Raw genomic sequence first — 12,345 nt, forward strand, 5'->3', positions numbered from 1 at the left:
CAACGGCTGTTAGTTACCAAAATATCTACCTCTGTGTTCAACAGAATAAAAAGAAACTTATAAAAGGTTTTAAACCATTTATGGGTGAGTAAATATTGAGTAAATGTTCCTTTATGTGCGAAGTGTTTCTTTAAAATAAAACAGCTTAAATCGATGTGCTCAATTATTATCTTTTTTCTGACAGGTCTACAATATGTTGGTGGAAACTGGGGAGCTGGACAACACCTACATCATTTACATGTCTGATCATGGCTATCACATTGGTCAGTTTGGGTTGGTCAAAGGCAAATCAATGCCATATGAGTTTGACATTCGAATCCCCTTCTACGTGCGAGGGCCCAACGTGGAAGCTGGTGCCATGTGAGTCCCAGATAATAACTAAACTTTACAGTGAAGTACAAAAAAAAAAACACAGAGTTGACTGTACGTTTGTGTTCCTGCTCCAGTAATCCTCACATAGTTCTGAACACTGACCTTGCTCCTACCTTGCTGGATATGGCTGGGATTGATATTCCACAGGACATGGATGGCAAGTCCATTCTCAAGCTGTTAGAAACAGAAAGACCAGTTAACAGGTACTAAAGCACACAAACATACACATTTAATGCTGAAAATGTGTAATTTTATCTGTCTGACTACACTGAACTGATTTTAATAACTACAATATTGCCTTCTGTACAAATACTGTATACCTATATGTTATAATAATATTAACGAATTTTGCATTGCAGTTTTATGATTTTTTCTTTTTATATGAACTAACTCAAGCAAATTGATGACCCAGCAAGCAGTTTTTGTTTTTAAAATATGTCTAATAGATGTCTAATAGACATCTTAACATACTGTAGTTGTCTTGGCTAAAACAAGGCTAAACTTGGACTGTCAGTGAAAATCTAATAGATGTCTAAGAATAGGCCAAGGCTAGACTAGTCGTCAAATAAACAGAAATGAATGACTACACATATAAAAGTCTAGTTTTAAGCTATTCTTAGATATCTATTAAATTTTTAATGACAGCCCAAGTTTAGCCTTGTTTTAGGCAAGCTGTCTATGTTTAGATGTCTATCAGACGTCTATTAAACAAAGTTGTTTGCTGAGAATTGTCTTCTGTATAGCTGCTTATGGTTGTATGAACTTCATTATATGATTATAAAAATAGTTTCATAATCAATGAACTTTACTTCCAGTTTATTTAAAACAAAGTTATTATTCCTTCTTAATGCAGTACAAATAAGTTAAATTTACCTGATTGGTATATTCAGACCATAGAAATGTGTAAATATTTACTGTGTCTGTACTAAAGTAAATATACAACTAAACTTGCAGCGGTGAGAAAACAGCTGTAAAGAAAGCTACACTGTAAAAAAATATCTGATAATCAACAGGTTTCATATTTTGTGATTCACAAGGGTTTTCTGTTTATATATAGTTGTGATATGCATTATTGGAGTTTTATCTCTGCTCTGTTGACCTTTGATGTTGAAAATTTAACTCTACTGTTTAACAAAGTGACTTAGATTGGCATTTTATAAGTTTGAAATATTGTAATGTATAACAATATAGAAAGAGAAATCTTGAACAAATAATATTTGAGTTACTTTTTAAAAAATGTAATGCAAGATACTTTTTAGTTTAATTAATTAACTTTTAAAAACAATTGCTGAATTAAAATGATCGTTGTAACGTTAAATCATTCACTCGGGAGAGAATGCAGGAACATGCAGAAAGGAAGATGGCAGAGTCTTACATTTCTGTGATCAATATATTCTCATGATTTCGAAAACATGAAAGAAAAGAAAAAGAGGATTATCGGAATGGAAAGTGATTTTACTTTTTAATAAGACAAAAAATACAAAAGTAGCAAACGCATTGCTTTACACTTTCATTAATCTACATATATACGGTAGAGCTCTGGGGTCTGGACATTTTCAGAAGATAACATTCTACAGTGTGCTGTTCATTGGAGAGCTCCTCTATTTAAAAAAAAAAATCTTGCAAGTTCTGAAAGAGATCAAGCCTCAGCCAGGTCAGAAAAAGTAACACAAAAGTAACTCAAAACTAACTTAAATGTAACATAACACATTGCCTACCATAAAAAGTAACTAAGTAATGTAATCAGTTACTTTTTGGGGAGTAACTTTCAACAACACTTGTCTTTAAACAATAATTTACAACAAAAGACAGACAATATATCACTTTAAACTGTAAAAAGATAAAAAAATAAAAGTAATTTTTCAAACTTTTCAACATCAAAAGCTTTTTGAGGAAAGATCAAGATCCCGTAATGCAATTCAAAAGCATAAATAACTGGAGAAAACATGAAACACAAAATATAGACAACTGCTATATTATGTAGATTTTTACAGTGTAGTAATAATAATAGACATGCCAATGCCAAACACTTCAGGTTTACTACTTTAAATTTGCATTAAAACGAGTATATATTGTTTAAAGCACTATATAAAGAAAAGACACTTCAATAGTGCTGACTTCTGATTATATCTTTCCCAGTTTCACCAGGTTTCATTCGTACAAGAAGGCAAAATTGTGGCGGGATTCTTTCCTGGTAGAAAGAGGGTGAGTGCATTTGATCAGGCCAGATGAACCCATGCATTTTTAATTAAACACCGTATCACAAACTCTTCCACTGTACCGCTCCTAAAAAAGATTTTTAACCCCAGAAATTGATTAGACACGGCTCCATTAGAGAGGCACCAGATGGCACACTGACACCGGACACATCTGCGTGTTTTAAAAAGGGGCTGTATCTAATTCTTTGCTGTATTTTTGGGTGGCAACCTGATGTGATCTCTTTGCCATCTCCAGGAAGCCACTGCATAAACTAGCAGATGGCAAAGAGGTGGAACAGAATTCGCTGCCAAAGTATCAGCGGGTCAGAGACCTGTGTCAAAGAGCCGAGTACCAGACGCCCTGCGAGCAGCCAGGCCAGGTAAATACTTTTTCAATTACAACTGAATATTCCCTAGATGACGTTTATCTGTCTAGTGCTTTCAAGCTAACATCATTTCCTCTGTGCAGAAGTGGCAGTGTATTGAGGATGGCACTGGCATGCCAAGACTGTATAAGTGTAAGGGTATGGCGGGCCTCTATGCACCTCGAGCTCTCGGCCTGATGGCTGCCAACAGAGGACAGATCAGTGCTGCTCACTCTGGTTCAGACTACTGTGATTGTGAACCCACAGCGTCTCTCAAGAGGAAGAAAGCACTCACAAAGAAGAGTGGGTCACAGTATAGTTTCACATTATCTCTCTAGGTGGCCCTGCTTGCTGTTGTGCTTTGGTGTCTTTTTATTTCATTTTCATGTGAAATTATAAAAAAATGTTAGTGTAAAAATAAATGTGCAAAACTTGCAAATTTTCTCTAGTAGTTGCTCAACTTGTACATGACTCTTATTGAGTCTGGTTTTTAAATCTTGGACAAAAAATTATTCAAAATATTTTTTACTATGCATATTTCATATTTATATGTTGCAAAAATGTTAAAGGTGGAAACTGGATCAAAACAAAAGCAAGCGCAGGTTGTCAGATTGAAAACCAAAAGGAGTGAGTCTGACTATCGAGCCTAAAGGCTGATTTAAATCGTGTTCTAAATAAAAGCAGCGATGCGTGATAGAAAGAATATTTAAAGGGGTTTTTGTTCTAACAAACACATTTAATAGATATATTAGAAACAGATTTTATTTATTGCAGCTGAACAACAGAAAAACTGACAATGATCACCTCAGGTACACCTCATGTGCGTTATTCAGTGTTAAATGCTAACAGTGTGCCATTTTACATCACATTTATAGCCATATACTGAAAACAGCAGCAGAGAGTTTACCTCAGATCTTGAAAATGAACTAAACCGTTTGAAATTGTACTTTAGACTCAAAATCAACACATAACAGTGATTCAGCATGTTCATTTAATAATGTTATAGAGGTTTAATAAGTATTAATTAGAATATAAAACTACCTTACCATGTCGTGAATGAGTGCATATCCTGTGTTTCTAAATGGCTGTATTTAAATTTCTGTCATGTTTCGTCTTGTGCAAATGGCCAAATTCCTCATCACTACATCTCGTCATGTAGCGTGTTGCTAGTACACGCGGTTAGTAACCTGCTTACCTAATGTTTACATTCACAATATTTATGTCATTTGCTAATTACTTAACACCATATGTGGATCTCTGAATCTGCATCTCATTTCTGTGCTACTGTCCACCAGAGGCCGCATTCAGTCACAAACACATGCTTTGAGAGCCATTCTGAATGAATGAACGGAATACACAGTTTTCCACCAAGGCAACCTGCGGTGCTGAAATATAATTGGCTAAACTGGCAGTGGGCGGCTTAAAAGAACCAAAACAAAGACAGATTTCAGGCACATAATTTGCATTTTCAAAGCAAAATATCTGACTTCGGTATTGTTTTTCAGATAAACATGAATGTTCACTTAACATGTTTCTTAAATATCTGCAAACATATTATGGAATTTTTATGCTTTTAGAAGAGTCAAAAATACATACATTACAACTCATTACATACAGCACCTTTAAATAAAATATAGAAAATATTTTAATCATAATGTGAAATTATTAATACTATGTTAAGGGTTAGTTCCGAGGACATCTGTAATACCTGAAGAAACCTAATATTAGTATGTTTTTTTTTCATATGTAGGATGAAATATTTAGCTGAAAATAATTTTTAAAAAAAAGTCAATTTCAAAGTGCATTTTAAACTTGTAATATTCCAACTATTCGAGATTTATGTAATGAGATTTGAGATTTAAATAATGTTGCAAAAAATGTATTACTTTTAGATAAAATAAGAATATCGCAACAATTTCTTGTGGCATTGGCCAAAACAGGCTAACTGAATGATGTGTAGCAAAAAAGTGTTGATTTTATATTTATTATAATTTGTCAGATCAATTAAATTCATATTTTATATTACTTATATTTTCCGTTTTTAGTCATTTTGTTGTCATTTTATTAGCTTATTTATTTATTTTTAAATTAACTGTGTAGTTTGTATAGTAATATGACAGTTTCTTTAGTTTGAATATCTCCACCTGGTGGTTGATTAAATACGTATGTAATGTTAAGTTATGACACCGGTTTAATTAATCGATCATACCTGTTACTGCACCTGTACTAATTCCATGTACTATTTTCCAGAACTGAAGAACAAAAAGAGTGTACCACGGAATCGCTGGGCCCGCTCTGTCCCCTATAATTTGGACTCAAATGTGTACACTTTAGACCTGGAGAAGGGCTACCGTCCCCTCAACCTCAACACCAGCCTCATGCTAGGCAGCAAGCAGGCGGTGTATGGACAGAATGAAGAATATAGCGGCATGGGGCCCACAGAAGACAACTTCAACTCCCTCACGCCACCTGCTGCTCTTAAAGTCACCTACAGGTATGGCATACATAGTCCAGTTATGCTGGATAACAATAACAATACATGCCAGTGATAGAACAGTAATTAAAACACAAAACCTCTCTGTATTTTTGTTCAGATGCTCAATACTAATGAATGACACAGTTAAATGTGATGGTGGATTATATAAATCTCTACAAGCATGGAAAGATCACAAACTACACATTGAGCATGAGGTGAGTTCACAAAGTAAATAGCTCTCTAAGGCAACAACAATAAAAGAAACACATAATATTTTACTTTTAACTACTTTTGTTGCTGTTTAAATAGATTGAGACACTGCAAACCAAAATAAAGAACCTCAGAGAGGTTAAAGGACATCTAAAGGAGGTTCGACCAAAAGAGTGTGAATGCAACAAAAACATGTAAGTCTTTTCAAACAAAAAATTAATGTATACATTCACCAAATAGTTCACCAAAAAATAAACTAGCTGTTAATTTACTTATGCTCAGGCCTTCAGTTGTGGCTTTTTTTCTTTAGTAGAAAATTAAACACATTTTTAGCTCAAATCGTAGTCCTTGGACAATGGCTTTAGTTACTTTGATTATCCAATAACATACAAAGGCAAAATAAAATTAATTCCTGTCACTACTGATGATACATTGAAGTCTTATTCAAAAACTGAACTATTGATCTGTGCAGGAAACATTATTTTTATTATTATTACATTTAATCCAGGGGAGGATTTAACTTATAAGCGAGGTAATCGGCTGCTTAGGGCCCTATGAAATCTATGGGCCCATAGTAATTGTTTAGAAGTATAAATTATACCTATGAATTATATATATAGTGTTGTTTTTTATCTTGTTTTCTCTAGAGTCTATTAAATAACATTTTAACATCAATTATTACATCTACGCAATTTTTTAAAGTTGTGAATTCATTTTAAGGAAACAAATGAAGAGTTGATGCAAGATGCAAAAACCTATCAGCGCCATCTGGAGTTTTCTTCTCTTATATTTGTATTCAGTATTTCATGTTAAAGGCAATGAAAGTAAGATATTCTTTGCCATAAAAGTCAAATTTCTGAACCTACACATAAGAGCTTAAAAAATTGCTCATTTTAGGAGAAAATTTCGCTTAGAGGTTTTTGAACTCTTTGAATCATTCAAAATCTAGAGCTTGCATTGAGATTAAATGTAGAAAATGTGAGAGGAAAAAAAACCCAATATAAATAAACAGAAAATAAGTACAAAGGGTGTATTTTTGCATTGTCGGGCCTTAGGCTGGAATGACTTACGGCCCCCAAATTAATAAATCCGCCTCTGATTTCATCCACACTCTTAGCATGTTCACAACAGTCAAACACCAAGTTTTTTTTATAAATTTTTTATATGAACTTTATAAGTGTTTGCTTGATTTTTTTCTCATATCTGACATAATTATGTTTACATTTTTTTAAAGGTATCAGTACAGCAGCAGAGCACTGTTTAAACTCAAATCAGCCCAGACACATTCTGTCAAGTACGTCTTCGTTCATCATCTGTACATAAAGGTACATTGCTGCAATCTAACATACACACAGTTGATATCAGTGATGTGTGTTCTTTTAATCTAAGTAGAATGACCTCCAAAGATAAGAAACAGTGGCTGATGAAAGAGCAGAAGCGCAGGAAGAAGCTGAGGAAACTCCTGAAGCGTCTGCGTAATAATGACACTTGCAGCATGCCTGGCCTCACCTGCTTCACTCACGACAACCAGCACTGGCAGACCGCCCCCTTCTGGACAAGTACTGCATTACATGCCACAGCTCTTCTTTCAGATATCACATAAAAAACTATTTAAATGAGACATGACTTTTGAAATTAAAGTTGCCTTGATCTTTTTACATATAAGAGGTTTCCATTAAAACATCCTAAAAAACGTTTTAAAAGAACTTTCGCTTTGACACATCTGGTTTAAACAGGTGGTTTCCGTCACTGTACACTGAATTCAAAAGGATCTTAGTACCAGGAACAAGGAACAAATTAAGCTAAAGTCACCCTGATCTTTTGACATATACAAGTTTTTTCCATTAAAGCATTTTGGCAGTTACAAATAAAATCTTTCGCTTTGACGCATCTGGTTTAAACAGGTTGTTTCTGTCACTGTACAGACTTTAGCAGGATCCCAGTATCAGGAACTAGAAACAATTTAATTAATTCATTATTTTTTAACAATGGCACATGTGCATTATTAGGACATATTACTCCAGATTGTTTTTACTCCAGAGTTTTTTTTATAGAAAAGCAGTCAACTAAACTGGATCGGACAGCGGCTGCATAAATATATATATATTTTTTATTTCATAATGCTTTGTTTGTTAATTACAGTTGTATATGAATAACAGTTGTCAAAGCACATTCAGCAGTACAACACTGTCTAATAGTGAAGGGGCGTTGATGTTGTTTCCTATGCAGTGACATCAGCCAATCCAAACACTGGATTTCAAGGGTCACGAAACACCAAAACACATTTTTTGAGATGTTGACAATCATATATGTGTCCCACATTGCTAAAAAAACACTATTAGGACGCAAATGTTTCACAAAAAAGTGAAAATTGTGTTGTTTTTGCATTATTTGCAGCAAATTCGTACTTCCTGTTTGAAAATTTTTTTTTAAAGCTACGTCACGGCAATGAGATCATTGAGTAAATTCCAGTCTGAAGACTGGATGTCTGTACCGGCCGGTACAACATGACATCTTTGAGTTTTCAGCATTAATTCATGAGAAAGACTTGGTTTGAACCAATCAGCGTGCTCTATTGTGAATGAGGTGGAACTTCATTAATATGCATGATAGCTTCAAAGACTGTTTTTACCTGTTACAGTGTTCAGAGAGATGCCACGTTGTGTTGCCAACCATAATTAAAACAAGTGAAAGAAGAATTGGTTGGAGACATGGGTCGTCAGTGTTGTTTATAAATGTGCGGCAAACAAAGGTTTTGTTTCCATTTTTCCGCAATGAGAGCACAGCTCGCGTGTGGACATGTGGATTACAGTGGTCTGCTAACACGCAACAAAAATATGCTTGTGAGAAACATTTTTTACCTAAGAGCTTTTCGCATCTGGAAATAGTAAAATCCAGATTTGCCACTCATCTTCTTTAAAACAAGTGTCTTTCCAGTTGGTGTTAATTGTCCTCTCTCTATAGATTTGGTAAGTGTGTGATCAGTGCCTACTCACACTATGTTATCCGAACCATGGCCAGGCCCGTTTCCCGGATCGTTTGAGAAGTGTGAGTGATTTACTTGGCCGGCCCTGGCCCGGTTAGAAAAGGTTTCCCAGAGCGCGGTTCACTTGGGCTCAGGTGCAGTATGCTTGTAGTTTAAGTGCAAAGCGCGCCAGAACCCGAAACTGAAGACGATACGTGACTTTTACGGGATTGTTTCATATGGATTTATTAATCATTCTTACTGTTCAATGAACACAAACTGTCGTAGATTATTAAAGACGCAAACCCCTCACTGCACGACAGCTGCACCTTCTGCAAACCTCCTATTTCCTGCAGCAGGAGGACTTTATAATTGTTTATGAGGGCCAAAAGTGGCGGATCTGTTTGGCGAAATATTTGACTGCGTGTCACTGCATCCCAAACAACTAAAACAATATAACTAAAGAAATCTCCACTGTACTGAGCGAGAGCGCTTGTCTACTAATGTAATGTGAGTGCGGGTCGTCGGGGGAGGGAGGACAAGTGTGCTTTGGCCTGGTTCAAGGCAACTGTGCATAGTGTGAGTACGCCCTATAACTTGTTTGTCATGTGGGGCATGCATGAACTATTCCTGAATGAAAGTGAAAGTGCCAAACTGAAGTTAAAGTCGACAAATTAAGAATCAAACAACCGAAATTAATGGCGAGGCTGTGGCGCAGTAGGTAGTGCTGTCGCCTCACAGCAAGAAGGTCGCTGGTTCAAACTTCGGCTCATTTGGCGTTTCTGTGTGGAGTTTGCATGTTCTCCCTGCCTTCGCGTGGGTTTCCTCCGGGTGCTCCGGTTTCCCCCACAGTCCAAAGACATGCGGTACAGGTGAATTGGGTAGGCTAAATTATCCGCAGTATATGAGTGTGTGTGAGTGAATTTGTGTGTGGATGTTTCCCAGAGATGGGTTGCAGCTGGAAGGGCATCCGCTGCGTAAAAACATGCTGGATAAGTTGGCGGTTCATTCCGCTGTGGCTACCCCAGATTAATAAAGGGACTAAGCCGACAAGAAAATGAATCAATGACAACCGAAATTACATGAAACTCCAGAGGAAATGTGCATAGCGCGACGCGATGACGCTAATCGTTAAATTATGTGCTATAACATGTAAAACAGGATCATGAAAGGAACATACAAAACGGAACTCATGTAAACACCTTAATCATATTACTGTCTTATTCAGATTAAGGCAAATAATTTGATTACTAATGTCCATGTAAATGTAATTCACTGCCGCCATGAAAATCAGCTGTTGTGCATGTACTGAAACTCCCCTTTTCATCAAACCCTTTCCTCTTTCGCCACTCGATACGCTCACCTAAACAAAGCTGGACTCACCTACTTTCCTGACTTTTTTTAAACCAAAGGTGTGAAAACACCCTGCTGAGACGAGGTTTCATGGCCCTTTAAAGCACAGGTGTCAAACTCTTCTCCTGGAAGGCCGCAACTCTGCACAGTTCAGCTTTACAATAAACACAATCCATTTGTGAAAATGAAAATTTTGTTATTAAATACTCGCCCTCAAACCCCTGATTTATAAACTGACCACACTGTAACAAGTGTAATGATAAAAAGTGAAGACAACAAACAATTTTATGTTGCTTTACATATTTTAACAAGTTAATCAGGTTTCAACTACATTTTTAAAGTTATGCCAAGTTTAACCTAATATTTTTAGTCAGTTTGATTGATGTAAGTTAAGATGACTAGAAAAGTTCATTTGATTCAATGAATACATTTAAGGCTGCAAGATTTTTTAGTCCATATGCCTTCAGTGATTCAATTGAAATATGAGTGAGCACATTAAACAAACTGTTTGTTTACCTCAGTGTCAGTACAGGGCAAGTGTTTACGCTATAGATGTGCTATGCTGTTGATGTTTTACCTCAAATGCAAACTGTTCTTAGTTTTAAACAGAGGAAGTTGTGTGTGGTCATCTGAGAGGGAATACATCGGTGTACAGTGCTCAAAATACTGACACTGAGGAGAAGAAACTTTTGAAAGTTATTTTTGGTTTATGTGCACACAAAAGTATTCTTGTAGCTTCATCATATTCACAATTCATAATGGATATTATTTAGGTAAATTAATATAAAAAAAACCTTCATGTTCTGACAGAATCCTTATTTTTGGGTGTACTATCTCTCTAACTAAACTATTTACTTACATTAACTTGTTGTTGTTCTTTTTGTATATTGTCAGTGGGGCCTTTTTGCGCTTGCACGAGTGCAAATAATAACACTTACTGGTGTCTGAGGACTATCAATGAGACACACAACTTCCTGTTCTGTGAGTTCGCCACTGGATTCCTGGAGTATTTTGACCTTAACACAGATCCTTATCAGGTAGATTTTTCCACTTTAAACTTTGTTTATTGGTTTAATATGATTTGTAAAGGAAGTATGTTTTACTGCTGTTGTCTGCAGCTGATGAATGGTGTGAGCACACTGGATCGTGATGCGGTTAATCACATGCACCAGCAGCTCATGAAACTGCGCAGCTGCAAAGGTCACAAAGAGTGCAATCAGGAGACAGGTGAGTCACACAACGTCTTTGATGAGTCCCTTGGCGCTTCAATGTAATACCTGTAAACATATAATCTACACTATAGCCTGATGACATATCATTATCTGTTACAGGTGGTAAAGAGAGAAACACGTTGTACGATTACAGGTATGGCTTCATTCAAAACATTTTAATAGCTATTCATTTATAAACTTCCATATAAAGTTTTTTTTTCCTAAATTCATATTTTTATTCAGGAAATTATTGAAATTTTATGTTTATATGCTAAATGTTTTTACACAAATAAAAAGGAAAAAAAAACTATTTTATTTAATTTAATTTGTATGTTTTTATATAAAATATATATTTTTTATTATGTTTTGAAAATACAGTTCAAAAGACTGCTCAATGGGTTTTTAAACAGAAAATAAAAGTAAAGGTACAAAAATGCAATACTTAATTAAAAAAGTAAACTTTTGTAACATTACAAATTCTTGCGGTTTCATTAATAGAATGCTTTGGATTAAATATTGTATTAAATATTATAAAAGATATAAAAATGCACCACAGTCTTTAAATGTTTTATTTGAAAAAATAACAAATGTTTCTTGGACACCAGATCCTCATATAATATAAGAGATTCTGAAGGATCATGACACTCTATTTGCCTCAAGAGGATTAAATTACATTTACAAATATTATAATATGGCTTTCATTTTAATGTAATATTTCACAAGTATTCTATTTGTACTATATTTGTAATCAAATAAATGCAACCGTGCTGTTTAAATGACATATATATAGAGCAAGAAAATTTATAAATATTAGTAATTAGTAATTATATCTAAAATACCTAAAATGTATGTAATCATATAATCTTTTGAAATAGTGAACACAATTAAATTATGTTAAAAGTTCAATAACAATGACTTTTCAAGATCTTTTTCAGATCTAAATCTTTGGAAAGAATTAAAGGTGCAGTAGGTGATTGTCTTCAGAAACATTTTTTTGTTGTGCTGGTTGAAAGTCTCTTCACATTCCAATAATAGTGATTAAGGTCAATGATCTAAATGTGTTTGTATGTATTTTTATATTCTGGGTTAGGCATAATGCTGCGTTCACACCAGACGCGAATGAGGCATCAAGTGTGAGTGATATACAAGTTAAGTCAATGCAAAGACGCGAATAGACATCCTGCGGCACAAATGA

General features: G+C 35.0%; 1 protein-coding gene across 9 annotated transcripts in view; it reads left to right on the forward strand.

Annotated features, from left to right (window-relative positions):
* sulf2a (sulfatase 2a) overlaps positions 1-12,345 on the forward strand; it is an 82,165-nt gene that overhangs the window by 64,806 nt on the left and 5,014 nt on the right. For 5 of the 9 annotated variants that reach the window (XM_073915573.1, NM_200936.1, XM_073915575.1 and 2 more), the window contains 13 exon segments: positions 185-360; positions 447-575; positions 2,512-2,577; positions 2,827-2,950; positions 3,040-3,238; positions 5,186-5,429; positions 5,530-5,626; positions 5,721-5,815; positions 6,856-6,915; positions 7,014-7,180; positions 10,834-10,976; positions 11,058-11,166; positions 11,271-11,304. In XM_073915573.1, coding sequence (XP_073771674.1) covers positions 185-360; positions 447-575; positions 2,512-2,577; positions 2,827-2,950; positions 3,040-3,238; positions 5,186-5,429; positions 5,530-5,626; positions 5,721-5,815; positions 6,856-6,915; positions 7,014-7,180; positions 10,834-10,976; positions 11,058-11,166; positions 11,271-11,304 — 1,643 coding nt within the window. 9 annotated transcript variants of the gene reach the window in all.

Source organism: Danio rerio, chromosome 11 (genome assembly GCF_049306965.1).
Source record: "Danio rerio strain Tuebingen ecotype United States chromosome 11, GRCz12tu, whole genome shotgun sequence".
Classification (NCBI taxonomy): domain Eukaryota; kingdom Metazoa; phylum Chordata; class Actinopteri; order Cypriniformes; family Danionidae; genus Danio; species Danio rerio.